This window comes from Trachemys scripta, chromosome 6 (genome assembly GCF_013100865.1).
Source record: "Trachemys scripta elegans isolate TJP31775 chromosome 6, CAS_Tse_1.0, whole genome shotgun sequence".
Classification (NCBI taxonomy): Eukaryota; Metazoa; Chordata; order Testudines; family Emydidae; genus Trachemys; species Trachemys scripta.
The window spans coordinates 63,569,986-63,584,986 of NC_048303.1; the positions used below are offsets into that span (position 1 = coordinate 63,569,986).

Genomic DNA, 15,001 nt, shown 5'->3' on the forward strand with positions numbered 1-15,001 from the left:
CACTCTGGAAGGCCAAAATCATTTCAAAAACAAACCTACATGATGAGCTCTCTAGAACAGGAACATGTTCTTTTTACATGGTTGTAAACACCTAGTGTAACAGGCGCCTTATTCCAGATTGTGGCTGCTAAGTGCCACTGTAATATAATGTTTATTAGGAACTATGTTTAAACCAAGTTTCCTAACTAAAGCAAAACATAATGAAAATGGGACTAAAAAAACCGGGGCAATTTACATTACACAAAATCTGCACAAAAAAACCCTACCACCCTATTTGGTTGGCGTGTATCTAAATGAAACAAAATAACCCATGTTTTGTGTAATGTACAGCAAACTGCACCACCAGTTTGCTGTATCAGAGTGATGTGAGGAGTATCAGAATATTATCAGTAATGCCCACACTGGTATTCTGGGAATAAAATTATTCTTGGGGAAAATAATGCGGAGACATCCCTTGTAAAGCAGGGCCTAGAAATGAAATCAAAGGCCATTCTCAGCAAATGCAGAGTGACTTCTGAGCCAAGACTATTAGCTGTGTCAGACATGGCTATTATGTTAAGACATACTGAACATGTGTCACTTATAATCCTGCCCTGGTTGTAAGATCACACTTCCACGGGCAAACGTCCAGTGCACCAGTTCTTTGGACTAAGCACTTGCATACACCGCTCCTCTTCCCACGAAGCTGTCATTCCTCATTTGTAAAAGAGGTTACAGTACATTACAAATTAGTACTTGCTGCCCTGTCAACTAATTGCATGTAATAAAAAGCTTTCAATGAGTTTCATGCTAACATGGTGTAATTAAAGCTGAGTTTTGAAATGCATAGTGTGTATATTAGAGGTTTCAGTATGTATCCCCCACTTCCCACATGACCTAATTTCTCAGGTTAAGATGCTGTACCTATCATGTGGTCCCAGAATAGGTACCATGAAATCAGTTTCAGAGCTGAGTACAAATCTTAGCCAATCCAGTCTTACATATTTTTAGAGGCACTGCAAGAATGGCTGGGGGAAAGAAGCAACTCATCATTTCACTTCCCCTGCATCCTATGAGGAGGCACCACTGCTCAAACTCTCCCCACATCCCAGGAGGCTCTGACAGCTCTGACTCCTTTTTTTTTAAATAACATTTATTTTAAAGTCGTCAATAATCCCCCCACCATCTCTTTGTAAGTCAGAGGGGCATCATGGGTAAAGGGGCACCATGTGCAACTGCCGTTTGTACGTCCCTTGCACCTGCTCTGATCCTCTGTAAGCAGAATACTTGGCTCAGAATTTGTGACCATCTTAGCAAGGCCATAAAGAAGGCTATTAAAAAGGTCCAGCATGGGGCAAAAGCAACAATATAAATAGGGCCCTACCAAATTCATGGCCATGAAAAACATCTCACAGATTGTGAAATCTGGTCTTTTGTATACTATACAGATTTCACGGGGAAGACCAGCATTTCTTGAAATGCGCGTCCTGACTCAAAAGAGGGTTGTGGGGGGTTGCAAGGTTATTGTATGGGGGTCATGGTATTGCCACCTTTACATCTGTGCTGTTTTCAGAGCTGGGTGGCCAGAAAGCAGCGGCTGCTGGCCAGGCACCCAGCTATGAAGGCAGCGTCCCACCGGCAGCAGCGCAGAAGTAAGGGTGGCAATACCATACCATGCCACCCTTATTTCTGCACTGCTGCCTTCAGAGGTGGGTCAGGATCCCAATAGATACAACACTGTGAAATTTCATATTTAAATAGCTGAAATCATGAAATTTATGATTTTTAAAATCCTATGACTGTGAAATTGACCACAATGGACCATGAATTTGGTAGGGCCCTAAATATAAAGCAGGTAAGAATATTCCAGCACTTGGAGGACACAATTCGTTACTCTCCCAAGTACTCTGAACGGCTATAAACACACATTGGGGTGAAAAACCTCATGGCTGCCAGAGTTTAGTACACCAGCCAGGATGTTGGGGGGTACAGTTCCAGGCAGTTTGTCATTGCACACATGGCTTTCCTCACATTCCATAGCCTTTCCCTATTATACTCCTTACTGCCTTCCTTTGCCCACAAATATGTAAGACGAAAATCCCTGAAATAAAGGCATCATTCAGTGAACAAAAATGTAGCCTAAGAGAACCAATTAAAATGATGAAAATCTTTAATTTTTATTTAGGTATAATTGTACGGACACGTGTATATACAAATACAGATCTTATGGGTTTTTTTTTTTAACATTTTCTTTTAAGTTCATATAATGTAAGCATTTCAAAAACAGCACTCAATGAATAAGTGCAAAGAAACTGCAAAGCAGGGCAGTACAAGCACAGGACCACACTGAGCTGGACTTTCATACCCAGATGCACACACAATGAGTGGCTTCAATGGGGTGTCAAGAGTAAGCATGGAAAGCGGATTTTGCAGACTCATGGGTAACCTCCAACATGCCAGCATCTATTAAACTGTACAGACAATGGCAGCAAGCCTATTGTAAGGAGATTTGTCTCACATCCGAGAAGCTCAGGGGCGAATGCATGGGAAAAACTCAGTGATGCCAAACCAGAAACAGATCTGCCCATTCACTGCTCCAAATTAAAAGGAGGGGGAGGGGAGTAAAGTGAGGAGTTGTAAAGTAAAACTGGTGAGCACAAATCTGAGTGGATGGATGAATGGAGGGGAAAAGTTAAATTATTTTCTGATTTTCTGAAACTGAAAGAACACTTGCTCTCTTGAGGCAATAGATAAAGTTCAGTTTCTAGGAAAAATCAACAGGTACAAATACAATCCCTTTCCTTCCACAAATATACAGGAAAGGAAATAATCCACGTTTGACCCTCCGAAGTCTGTTGCTTGTTGTTTTGGAATCAAGTCCATGCACATGTCAGACATGATACTGGCAAGATCCCTCTGGGGGAAAAAAAACTATCCATGAAGGGAGAGGAAGGAAAACAGAAAACAACAAAGATAAAGAAAACAAAGGAATAGAAGAGTTGTTCAATCCCCAAAGCCTTTTAGAAACCAACATGTTAAAAAACCCAAAACAAAACAAAAAAACAAACACAAAAAACCACATGCTGTAACATCAGACCTTTAAACACTGAGGACAAAACATTGATCATCAAAAGTCATGTTGTTCCAGGTCTTGACATTGTGAAGTCTTGAGATCAGGTGAACAGTTTTCACAGATGAGTCCTGTATGATGCAGTGTCATGGCCCCTTATAACTCAGTTCTCAGCCATGATTACAGTTGATGCTTCAAAGCTCTGTCTTATAATCAATGCATGTTTTTAATATCCTGAAAGTCTATTGTTCTCACTTACAAAAGACATAAGAATCAAATTAATACTTTATTATCAAACACTATATACAACAGAGGTTGCTAAATACAGAATTTAAAGAACATAGCATTTTTTAAAGTTTTACTTGTCTTTCCTTTGCCATCCAAGAAAGTACAGTACAAAACAATATTCTAAACTAACACGAAATGTTACCTTGTCTATTAAAGGATACATAGTATCCACTAAACAGACTGATCCTTATTTCCCTGCTTCACGTTGCAAAGCCCTTGGCAACCAGGAGTGCAGGTCACAGGGGTGAACTATCTGGGCTGAGAGATGTCTGTTGCAGAATTAGTCCCTCAGACTTCACAGGGTGTTTGTGTGTGTGTGTGGGGGGGGAGCTGCTTAAACTTGCACCAACATCCTTCAAAGCTTCCAGAGTTTTGTAACTCAGCACAACAAACACCAAAGATTCAATGCTTTGCAGCTCTTGCTTACTTGATATGACTGGGATTGCCTGATGCCATCAAGTATCCAAGCTGATGTCCGGTAAGATTGCAATTCACAGTTATATTATTCTATGTAGTGTAGTAGTCTGTCCATTAGCGGTGATAGTCTTGCTATTATTAATTTAGTTAGCGCTGGCAAAGTGGTAAAATAAAGGATTGAATTTCACTGTGGAAAACACTAGTGAAAAAAAAGTTTGTTGATAAGTTTGGGTTTTTGAGCATGGGCATAATTTGGAGGAGATGGGGGGCACTGCCCCCCCCCCCCCCCAAACTGCAAGCCTTGGGCAGGCATGGAATTTGTCCCTCTCCTCCCCCCATTGTCCTTACTGGCGCTGCCCCTTCCCAATATAGAAGTCAAACTACACCTATGGTTGTGAGAGCGCATTGCCATTGATAGAAAATGATAGAACACAATGAAATTCACCACTTCTAAAATAAAATTAGCACTATCAATATAAGTATGACTAAGTGCAACCAATTTGAATCCTTTTAAATATGCTTACCTAGCAATATTATCTTTTCTCTGTCTATTATAAGGTGTTTTTTATCCTTAAGCCCACCTCCCCCAAAGTTCTGTAATTCTTAACTGAAGGAAACATCAGCATGTGCACCAACTATCCATACTGGAGAAAGAGAAATTTACTGACTATATTGTAATTAAATGGTGATTTTTTTTTTTCAGTGTCTAGACTGTGGGTTTTTTTTTTTTAAATGGAGATATCTCCTAGAACTGGAAGGGACCCCCAAAAGTCATTGAGTTCAGCCCCCTGCCTTCACTAGCAGGACCAACTATTGATTTTTGCCCCAGATCCCTAAGTGGCCCCCCTCAAGGATTGAACTCACAACCCTGGGTTTAGTAGGCCAGTGCTCAAACCACTGAGCTATCCCTCCCCCCATTCATTTTGTGTGTGTGTGTGTGTGTGTGTGTGTGTGTGTGTGTGTGTGTGTGTTTTTTTTTTTTTTTTTTTTTTTCTTTTCTTTCCATATTAGTAGAAATTTCCTTGATTCTATCTCAAGGGCAGCTTCTGCATCAATATCCATACTGTATAGTATCAGGCAACCCCAGATTTTATTTTAACATGTGTACAACTTCCTTTTCGCTTTTTTGGATCATGGACTGTTCAAAATTCTAGGAAGCAGCTCTTTTTAATTTAATTTAATTTATTATCATATTCACAAAATGCAGCCCATTACCTACCCCTATTCATTTTTAACTATCTTTTTTCTGTAAAACTAATACATAAAATTCCTTTTTTTTTTTTTGTTGGAATGGGTTCCATTTTTTTCACATTCAACATAATCATAATCATCAGTTTTTGTTTGAAAGGCTTTGTTTTGATATTGGCTTGACACATTTCCCTGACTATATTTCAGATTTCAAAGATCATGGCAGCCTCGCCAATAGAAACCCCAAGGCTTGCATTTCCTGGTCAATGACTTCTCAAGTCATTTCTTGGCCATGCTCAGATTCCTTAAACAGGGTCACCCCCCAATTCCATCAAACAAAACAGTTCCCATATTCCTAATTGCATCAAGGGTTACCACTTTTCTCATGTTTAAATAAGACAAGCATATATACTCACTCTCAGCATAAAGTATATCTAAATAATGTATTTTCTATTCTAGTGGATTTTTAAAAAAATATTTTGTTAAAGTCTTTGGGAGCCCATCTGGTTTATCTCCTGCTGATAAACATGTTTCCTCTACTGTTCAAACTGTGTTGGAACGGGAAAAGATATAAAATCAACACTTCAATTTGTATTCCTTACTTTCAAACACTTTTCTTATCCCCACTTACCCCCACCAAACAATGCTGATTGGCTGTCCTGGCTTCTTCTGGCTTTTTTTATTCCCATGATGGTAGAACTTGCCGGGGAGACAAATCAAGAACACATTGGATATCCCGTGTCCAAAACATGTTTCCTCTGGCCATTGAAGTCCTCTCCTTAGAACATATTGTCACCCAGAGCTGCATACAAGGCTACCAGCTACTAAGTCAGCCCTGGGGAAGGTCACTTTAGTCACAAAAAAATGCTTCTTTGCATTTCAAGAAAAAAAAATTGTAGCACCATGGTGATCTGTTTTGAAAGAAAATAATCTGGTGTGCACTACCCACTTAAATGGAAATAACAGAAGCACTCGCACCCCCAGCTAAGTTTCCTAAATCTGACCTTGCTTGCTGTGTGCTAAATTCCTAAATATTAATATTTTTTTTCTAAAGACAGAGCTTCTATTATGGAGCACAGGTTTTTACTGTCAATGATGTTACAAGACAGTCTTATAAGAAACAGTGTCTCTTCCTTTTAGAAGCCTGTTCATTTAGAAACTCCTAGAGAAAATAGTGTTATATCTGTTCTTAATATTTCCCCTCAAGTCCTGACATGGTGACATGATGCCTTGCATGATCATCTTACAGTACTGAACGAGAAGGCATAAATATTGTATTGGAGAGTAAAACCCTCCTGGACTTCCACTCAGGTTCCTTATCCTTCACTGACTGCATCTGCCACTATTCTTCCGTATCCATATACAGATGACACAGAGAGCTAGTGGAGGTGACTTCTTAAAGGAGAATGAAGAGGAAAATAAGAATCACTAGTATCACTGTTATAATTTGGCATTTTCACTTTGAGTCCTTTGATTTTTGGAGGGGTCAAGGAAAGTCATGGGGAAGGTTGGGAACTGAAACTAGTTATTCCCCTCAAATTCTTGCTCATAGTTCAGGCTGAAAGAAAAACAAACCAACAAACAAACAACCCCCCCGCCCCCCCAAAAATTAACATCTGCAAAACCAATATAAAGTCCCTTTTTGGGAGGAGCAGTTAGGTGGATCTTTGATGTTCCAAGATCCTGATGTTTTCTGTGACAGGTTACTGGAATATACTGTGCTATAATGTCAAAAGCATCGCCAGGAGGAACAGTAGGATTGCCAAAAGCCGGCTGGATATCCTCGGTGTCTGTGCTGCATTCTCACCGCGGGATGGCTCGGCTGACTCATGTACGGTATCATCTGTTCAAACAGAAAGCATACATTCCGATGAGGTTTTGCATCCTTAATAAGCCTCCTTTCAGCAGTCTGCTGCAAGTAGATTTCAGTACCCTCTGTGAAGTAGGGCAGTGAACCTTGTACTAGCATTGACTTCCATGAGCGTGTCATAACTCATTATGTAACAAACTTGGGACCAAATCCTGCATTCCTTGCTTATTCCTTTTTCTGGCAAGACTCCCACTCAAGCCAATGGGAGCAAAAATGAGGGCCTTGGTGGTTTTGCCAGGGTAAGGAATGCAGTGTTGCCACTAAAATAAAACAGTATGGTTCACATTTGCAAGAGGTCTGACTAGATCAAGGGTGGGCAAAGTACGGCCCACGGGCTGGATCTGGCCTGCCAGCCCGTTTTAAGCTGGCCCTCAAGCTCCTGCTGGGGAGCAGAGTCTGGAGCTTACCCCACTCCGGTGCTCTGGCTCCAACCAGGGCACAGGGTCGGGGGCTGCTCCACACAGCTCCTGGAAACAGTGGCATGGCCCGCCTCTGGCTATACGTGTAGGGGAAACCAGGGAGCTCCACTCTGCATGCTTCCCCCACCCCAAGCACTGCCCCTGCAGGTCCCATTGGCTAGGAACCGCAGCCAATGGGAGATGTAGGGGCAGTGTCCACGGACGGGGCAGCATGCAGAGCCGCCTGGCCGCGGCTCCATGTAGGAGCTGGAGAAGAGACATGCCGCTGCTTCCAGGAGCTGCTTGAGGTAAGCGCTGCCTGGAGCATGCACCCCTGAACCTCTCCCCACGCTCCAACCCCCTGCCGCAGCCCTGATCCCCCTCCTGCACCCCAAACCCCTCATCTCCAGCCCCACCCCAGAGCCTGCACCCCTAGCTGGAGTCCTCACTCCCCTGCACCTCACTCCCCCGCCCCAGCCTGGCGTCCCCTCCCGCACCCTGAACTCCTCATTTCTGGCCCCATCCTGGAGCCCGCACCCCCAACCAGAGCCTCCACCCTCTTCCACACCCAAACCCCAATTTTGTGAGCCTTCATGGCCCGCCATGCAATTTCTATTCCCAGATGTAGCCCTCAAGCTAAAACGTTTGCCCACCCCTGGACTAGATGATCACAATGGTTCCTCCTGGTCTTAGAATCTGTGAAAACTTGGGTATCTAATGTTAGTCACCTAAATCCATATTTACACAGCTAAATAAGAGTGCCTGATTTTCAAAGATTCTTCAGTGGGAGTTGCAGGTGCTTAGCCATTTGAAGATCAGATCCCTTACTTAGCTACCTAAGCATAGATTTAGGAGTCTACCTTTAGACTTCTAAGTTTGGAATGTTGGCCTATGCGTCCACTCCATGTGCAAAACTTCCAGTACAGTCAACTGGAATTTGGGGTGCGCAAGGAATGTGGCAAGAGGCTCTGTAATTCCCCCCCCCCCCCAGAAATATGAATACAAGAAAAAATGCTAACAGGTTACAATCACTGATCTGAAAGAGAAAACATGCAAAACTTGATAACTCTTCATAAATAGTTATTTACTATCTATTGTGTATAACAGATTACTCATATCCTCTGCTAAATCTAAAACTAATGTAAATCAGCCAGCATCACTGGAAAAAAATATTGCAAAGTGCATGTATGTTAGTAGTAGAACATAATGGGCAGAACAGTTTTTCTCTGTTTATAAGCTTTTAAATTTCTGACAAAATTTCTTATTAACACAATAAGACATTTTAAAGAAACTGTACACAGATCACATTAAACTATCTTTAATATACCTGTAGTTGTGGGTCATTTTACCAATTCCATCACACAAGTATGTATCTCAGAGGTTAAGTTATTGAACTTGGATATTTTAATTTTCATCTCTCTTAAGCTGGGGATAAAAGCGGTCTAAAAAATGTACTTATAACTTGAGACATTTCTTCTGATCCACCCTAACTAAAAGAATTTCACAGCAAAATTCACAGCCACTTACAACTTAGTGTAATAAACAACTGCTGCATTTTGTGCAAGATGTGTCTGCATTTCCATGGTGAGTCAAGTAATTCCTTCGTATACAAATTACATTGCCAGGATTGTGTACGATGTGAGCTGCACAACTCTCCTTAGTGACACTGGTGGGGGAAGTAGTGCTAAAAATGCCACACTATTTTGAAAGTGTACCCCTTAATGTTAGTTTAAAAGCAGTTTTAAAGAAACCCCTATTTGCATTGTAATGGCACCCAACATGCAAGTGCACAGAATATTAAAATATAAAGGAAGTACAATTTTGGGTCCATAGGCTCTTCAGACCCAATCTGAAATCACTGGAATCTGTATAGTAACTTTGACTAGCAATCTATCAAAGGTTTGACTCCAGGACAAATTGCCAATGGAACAGTCTCAAGTTTATCATGACGTGTTTTCAATTTTGTTTCAAGGTACAACTATGAAAAGCAGGTACTAAGCATGCAGAGTAACTGATATTCAAAGAAAAATATTTTATTATATTATTTATGTTACATTATAATGGGACAAACACAGTCTTTCATTCAAATGAAAGTCCCACTAAAGTCAATGGTAGGCATGTCAGAGTAATGACTTCAGGAGTGGACTAAACGACCTACCGTTTATACACGGGAAAAGCTCTCATTGACTTAAATGGGTTCTGAATCAGGCCCATAGTATCTTTCATCCAGTGTCTTTCATTTCAAAGCACCTTACAAATTACAGTATGTAACTGCAACAGATAGTTAAAGAACTTCACTAGTTCCAGATAACTGGGTCAGAAGGGCATATGGCCCAAAAGCAATGTCACAATTTTTACTTCTGATTTACACACTTATGTGTTTCACGCTGTTACTTTATGAATGGAAGATTTCTTAAAGGAGTCTTTCATTGAAAAAATATTCTGAAAAATTTCTGTGTAAGAATAGCATCTTCCTAATCATCATATCTGCTCCCAGTGTATATTCAGAGTCCCGATCTGCTCAATTTAGAGGAAAAGTTTACTCACTACTGTCAAACCAAAACCCCTGAGGGAATGAAATCGATTCTCTTCTATCTCACGTATCATCAATAAAATTGCAAACTAAGTTCAATTTCCTGGGCCACCTATAATTCCCTGTACAACCCTCACTCATGAAATTCTGGCCTCAGTCATACCCCTGAAACAGCACTAAATGCAACAGGGCTGCCTTGGTGTAAATAAAGGCAGAATTTGTGAGTGGTGATTATACAAATGGCAGCTTGAGTTACAGATCCCATGGTGACTGCAGCACTGACAATTTGGTTAAAACAAAACAAAACAAAAACCAAATCCTTTTTACTTGTAAATGAACAAATCTGGTTTGGAAATCACTGAGACCTAATAGTTGAAGGACCCTATGATGCCATTTTTGTAAAGGCGCTTTTCAAAGTAGAACTGCTTTTTTCATGTAACATTAAGGGGTATAAATTAAGGGTTTCAAAGTAGAATCTGGGCTTTTTGGCAAGGTGATCCCAAGGTCTCTTTGCACTTGTACAGTAGAGCACACTTTTTATCTTTGGTTCCTATATTGATTTATAAATATTATTATTAATTGCATTTGTGCAGTTAAAACCTTGAACAATTTTAAATACTTAGGGTTTGGCTTATTTTAACAAAAAGCAAAGTTAAACTAGGACCTCTCTAGTAAAAACTAGAATGTCACTACCATCGTAGAAGATAGGAAATGAAAATAGACCACACTTTAGTACAACTGTCTTAAATATGAATTTTCTAGATACCATCACTTTAAATTATACCCTGGGGGCCTAATTCTGGCCTGAAATGCACAGCCACAATTTCATTTGAGGGAAGAATTTATTTTAACTTTGCCTTTTTGAATTTGATACATTTCATGGCTTCTGAAGTTTTTATGGGGTTTTATGGCTACAAACCCAAATTCTGTAATTAAGAAGTAACTTTTCACTTGTCAGTTTCCTGCCATTTCCTGATTATGAACAAACACTGTTTGAAAGCAGGAAGGTCATCACATAAGTGCCCAATTTTTACAAGAATGATTTCTAGATAGAATGATTGGCAATTGTACAACGTGCCCCTGACCTGCCCCAACCCTGGTGTCCTTTGTTGACAGAATATGGTGGCGGACAATGTGAGAAGACAGAAAACAGACAAATGCATTCCAAGGACAGGTAAATTAGTACATAGTGCAGACAGCATGCCACAAGATCCACTGTCTTACATCCTAATAATAAAGAACCACGTCAGCAATGGTCAGATCCAGGAATGGTTAATTATCAAATGGAGATTAGCTCAAATAATTTTGTGAATATGCAATGCTCTTGGGCGTGGGAGTTTTTTGGCAACTGATGTGTTCTAAATATAAACTTCTTATTAAGCCCATCTTTCTTCCTCGTGGCACCACTCCACTTCATCTCTGTCTGCAGGATGCCCACCATGTGGTTTAGTCTCCCCATTGCCTGATGTCTTCCAATGATTTGCTTCTGTTACTGTGCTAAGTAGGCGCTACAGAGTCAATGGGAGCTGCAGGTGCTCAGCACTTTTGAAAATGTGACCCGCTATCTTTACTGAAAGCACTTCTTTGTTATTGGTCTCACCCAGACTGAAGTCTTTGCTGCAAACCATTAACAAAGGGTGTATGCATTAATTAGCCAGTATTTACTACATTTCATATCAGAAGAAAACACATAGGGCTTCTAGATTCTTAGGTTATGAACAATTAGGGAGATATTGCCCTTATGGTCTCTTCTAGGAGTATACTAAAATAATAAAACTACTACATTCATTGTGACAAAAATACATTGCTTGGAGTCAGCATGCATTTAAATTCTCATTTGTGTAGAGAATCTAGTCAGTCCCCAAAATCAACACATTTTAGAGAGTCCTGAACATCCTCTTGAGTAAAAAATAATGAAAGACAGTGTATGTCCACAGGCATATCATTCAGACTGGTAAATTTCTTAAAGTCTTATTTATTTTGCTGCCTAATAACCTAATTCAGCTGAAAGTATCACCAAACATATCCAGTACAAAATGGAGCAAGGAAAAATTAATTTGTTGCTTCATATCAAAGGGAAGTTCCTTTTTCAAGTAACCTAAAAAAGAAGGTTTTTGTAGTGTGCTCCCTGAATTATGCATTAAAAATTGTGTCTGTGTAATTTTTTGTATAGTGTGTTTAATTACCCATTTGCAATTAGTAGTGCATTACTATGTGTGCATGTCTCTATACAATACACATCTAGGCCCTGATTCTCCAGAGCCTTACACACATGCTTAATTTTAATCATGTGTAGTCCCATGAAGTCAGTGGGGTTAGTCATTTTCTTAAAGTTAAGCATGTGTCTAAATCTGTGCATGATCTGAACCATATATAAACACACACACACACACACACACACACTTTCATGGCTGACATTAATTTGACTTATTGCTGACTCTGCACTTGGGTGGGAGGAGAGAAGGAGAATGCTTATATCACCAAATATTTCCTTTCTTTCTGTTTCTAAGGCTATAACACTTGGATACAAAGAGAGGCCACAAGATTTTAGAATATATTTGCGCTTGTATGTGGACCACAAGATGACATGATTACAACTCTCTTGTAAAAACTAGATGGGGAAAATTTATAACAACACTTTCCCTAACTAAGTGTACAAATGAATTATTTAGGAAAACACTAACTTTTATCAGTTACATGCCTGTGTCATGCATTAGTATTAAATAAGCAGTACCCAATTCCTTTTAAATGTGCATACAAACGACATGAAACTAGAGTATTTACAGTTCAGACATTTGCTATCTTTCTTAAACTCTGGACCCATTTAGTAGATAGAGTGGTTTGTCAACATGCTGGGGGTGTGAGATGGAACAGAAAGTGACTTCTGGACACTTCACTGGATATTTTAAATTTGGGAACTGCATTTTATTAACCCATATGCCACAAAAAAGCAACATTTTGTCTCCCATGCACTACATAAGGATACTGGAGGTATGAGGTATACCATAAGCAATATTAGCACTGCTAGAAATGAGCCAAAGCAGAGCAATTATACCATGCAAAGCATGCAGAGAGAAAGAGAGGAAAAAAAGTACTGAAGCACCAGAGGGATAGACGCATTTGTTAAAAGAGATTCTCTAAGCATACTAACCTGCTGGTTCTAATGAATTTTCTACTTTGTCGTTAACATCGAAAACACGATCATGAACACCTATAGTTTTCATACAGCTGTCTATAACAAAAATAGAGATAACAGCCAAATATGTTAGTGAGACACCCTTAAACTCCCCTTTCCTTTTTTTTTCTATCTTTTCTCTCTATTTTTTTAAAAATATATATCTATATATATTTATATTTTAAAGTCTGCGGCACTTGTCCAAATGCCAGTATAGTCGTCCATTTGTACAACAATTTAAGAAACAACAAGTTAGCAACTGCTAGGTAATAAAACAAAAAGCTTTATGAAGAATGATAAGAAAATATGATGAAAACTGAAACACAAATGTTGCTATACAGAACAAATACCACACAAGATTTAACAGTAAAAAAAAACAAAAAGGTTTATTGCTGTTTACCAGACCACACAGTAAAGCATGCGCTATAAAGCCACCCTCTAAAGCTTGATCTAAAAAACTTACTTGCCGGCCGCACAAAGACTTTAAGCTTTAGACAGGACCTCCTTCCATTATCTGGGATTGCAGAAGCTGTAAAAGAAGAGAAAGAGAGAAAAAATACAGTTATTCTTTATCTTAAAGGCAAATATCCCAGCTCTTCTGAGGAGAATATAGCTATTCCAAGCTCTGCCATACAAAGAAAGGAACAAAAAAGTCAAGTACCCGGGTATCCTGGCTATGCAAGTGCATGAAGAGAATTGCAGGCCAGACTATGTTAAACAAACACCTGTCAGGAATGGTCTATTTATTATTTAGTCCTGCCTTGAGTGCATGGGACTAGACTTGACGACTTACTGAGATCCTTCCTGTCCTACACTTCTATGATTCTATGTCCCTATTTAAAAAAAAATGGGAGAAACAAAGCACAGGATATTTTTGAAAGTTTCAATTTCCCCAATCCTTGTTCTCAACAGCCTATTTAACATTATGTGTACTCCAGATGCTTACTTTGGAAAATGACACACTACAATATTTTTCCCAAACTCACAATTAAATGGATCCTCCTGAGTTTACAAAAGGAAAAGCTAGTCTTGATATTGGTCGGTTTTAGGATTAGTGCCACAAAGTGGGGACCAGACCAGCACAAAATGAAATGGTAGGGGATGACTTTTAAAAAATAGTTATCAGAAGAAAATTAACATAACCTGACTTTACTAAGGTAACACAGTGCTTATGTTCCTAAAACTTGTTTGCTAGTGATACACAGGATCTACTCAAAACTTCACCCCCCATCCTATACAACTAAACTAAAATAGCCACCTCCTACTTGCCATTCAAATTATGTCATTATACAGGTAATACCCAAAGAGAAAAATATTAAATTAATAACAGGGCCATAATACTAAATTTCATACTGTGCAAAAGATAATTTGGGGAAGACAATGGTTAGTGTCTACTTGTTTCCCCATGACAAATGCAGCTCCACACATTTCTGTCATTTAAGGGACTAGTGTGTCCTTAAAATGCATGGTGAGTACTGTAAATTACACATCCACAAGAGGAGAATATAGATCCCTTGAGATAAATTTTCTACTAGTTTCAAATGATCTTTGGCACCTGCATAAATGTTTGCAACTACAAAATTGTAAGCACATCTGTATCTGTGCATGTAAACTGAGAGTCAAGTCACCTGCATTCAGCATGGAAATCCCCACTCATACAGGACATTCTTCGTGTGCAAACACTTTGGGGCACTTTTTATGGCCACAAATATCAGAGGTTGTAGCTGAAAGCATAGCCCATAGTGTTGCAAAGAATTTTTATTTCAATACACAGAATCCACAGTGATTTAAAGAGCTATGTATTGGCTCATAGCAAGTGGTTCTGTGTTCCAGAAAATGACAAAAATTGGGAGCTATCTTGGTTTACAAGAAGATTTTTTTGGGGAAAAGTGATTTTGTTCTCTGTCTCTCACTCCTGTCTCGTCTGTTTTTATTAACTGTGTCCTCCTTTGTGTGACAGATAACTAAAATGATTTACCCACACAGACACAAACTCACACACTCTCTGTGAGGTAACAGTGTACTTGAAACACTCTGAACTAACTTAAAATAACCAGTCCTCACTCCTAGATTCCTTGCTTCC

The 15,001-nt window shown here is 39.5% G+C and overlaps 1 protein-coding gene across 1 annotated transcript; it reads right to left on the reverse strand.

Annotated features, from left to right (window-relative positions):
* Positions 1 to 5,025: 5,025 nt before the first annotated feature.
* On the reverse strand, positions 5,026 to 14,584 carry EFNA5 (ephrin A5). The gene is made up of 4 exons (XM_034774147.1): positions 14,547 to 14,584; positions 13,382 to 13,485; positions 12,895 to 12,975; positions 5,026 to 6,785 (listed from the first exon to the last, which is right to left on the reverse strand). Exons 1-4 carry the CDS (start codon positions 14,582 to 14,584, stop codon positions 6,664 to 6,666), a joined length of 345 nt encoding a protein of 114 aa, XP_034630038.1. The 3' UTR covers positions 5,026 to 6,663.
* Positions 14,585 to 15,001: the final 417 nt, after the last annotated feature.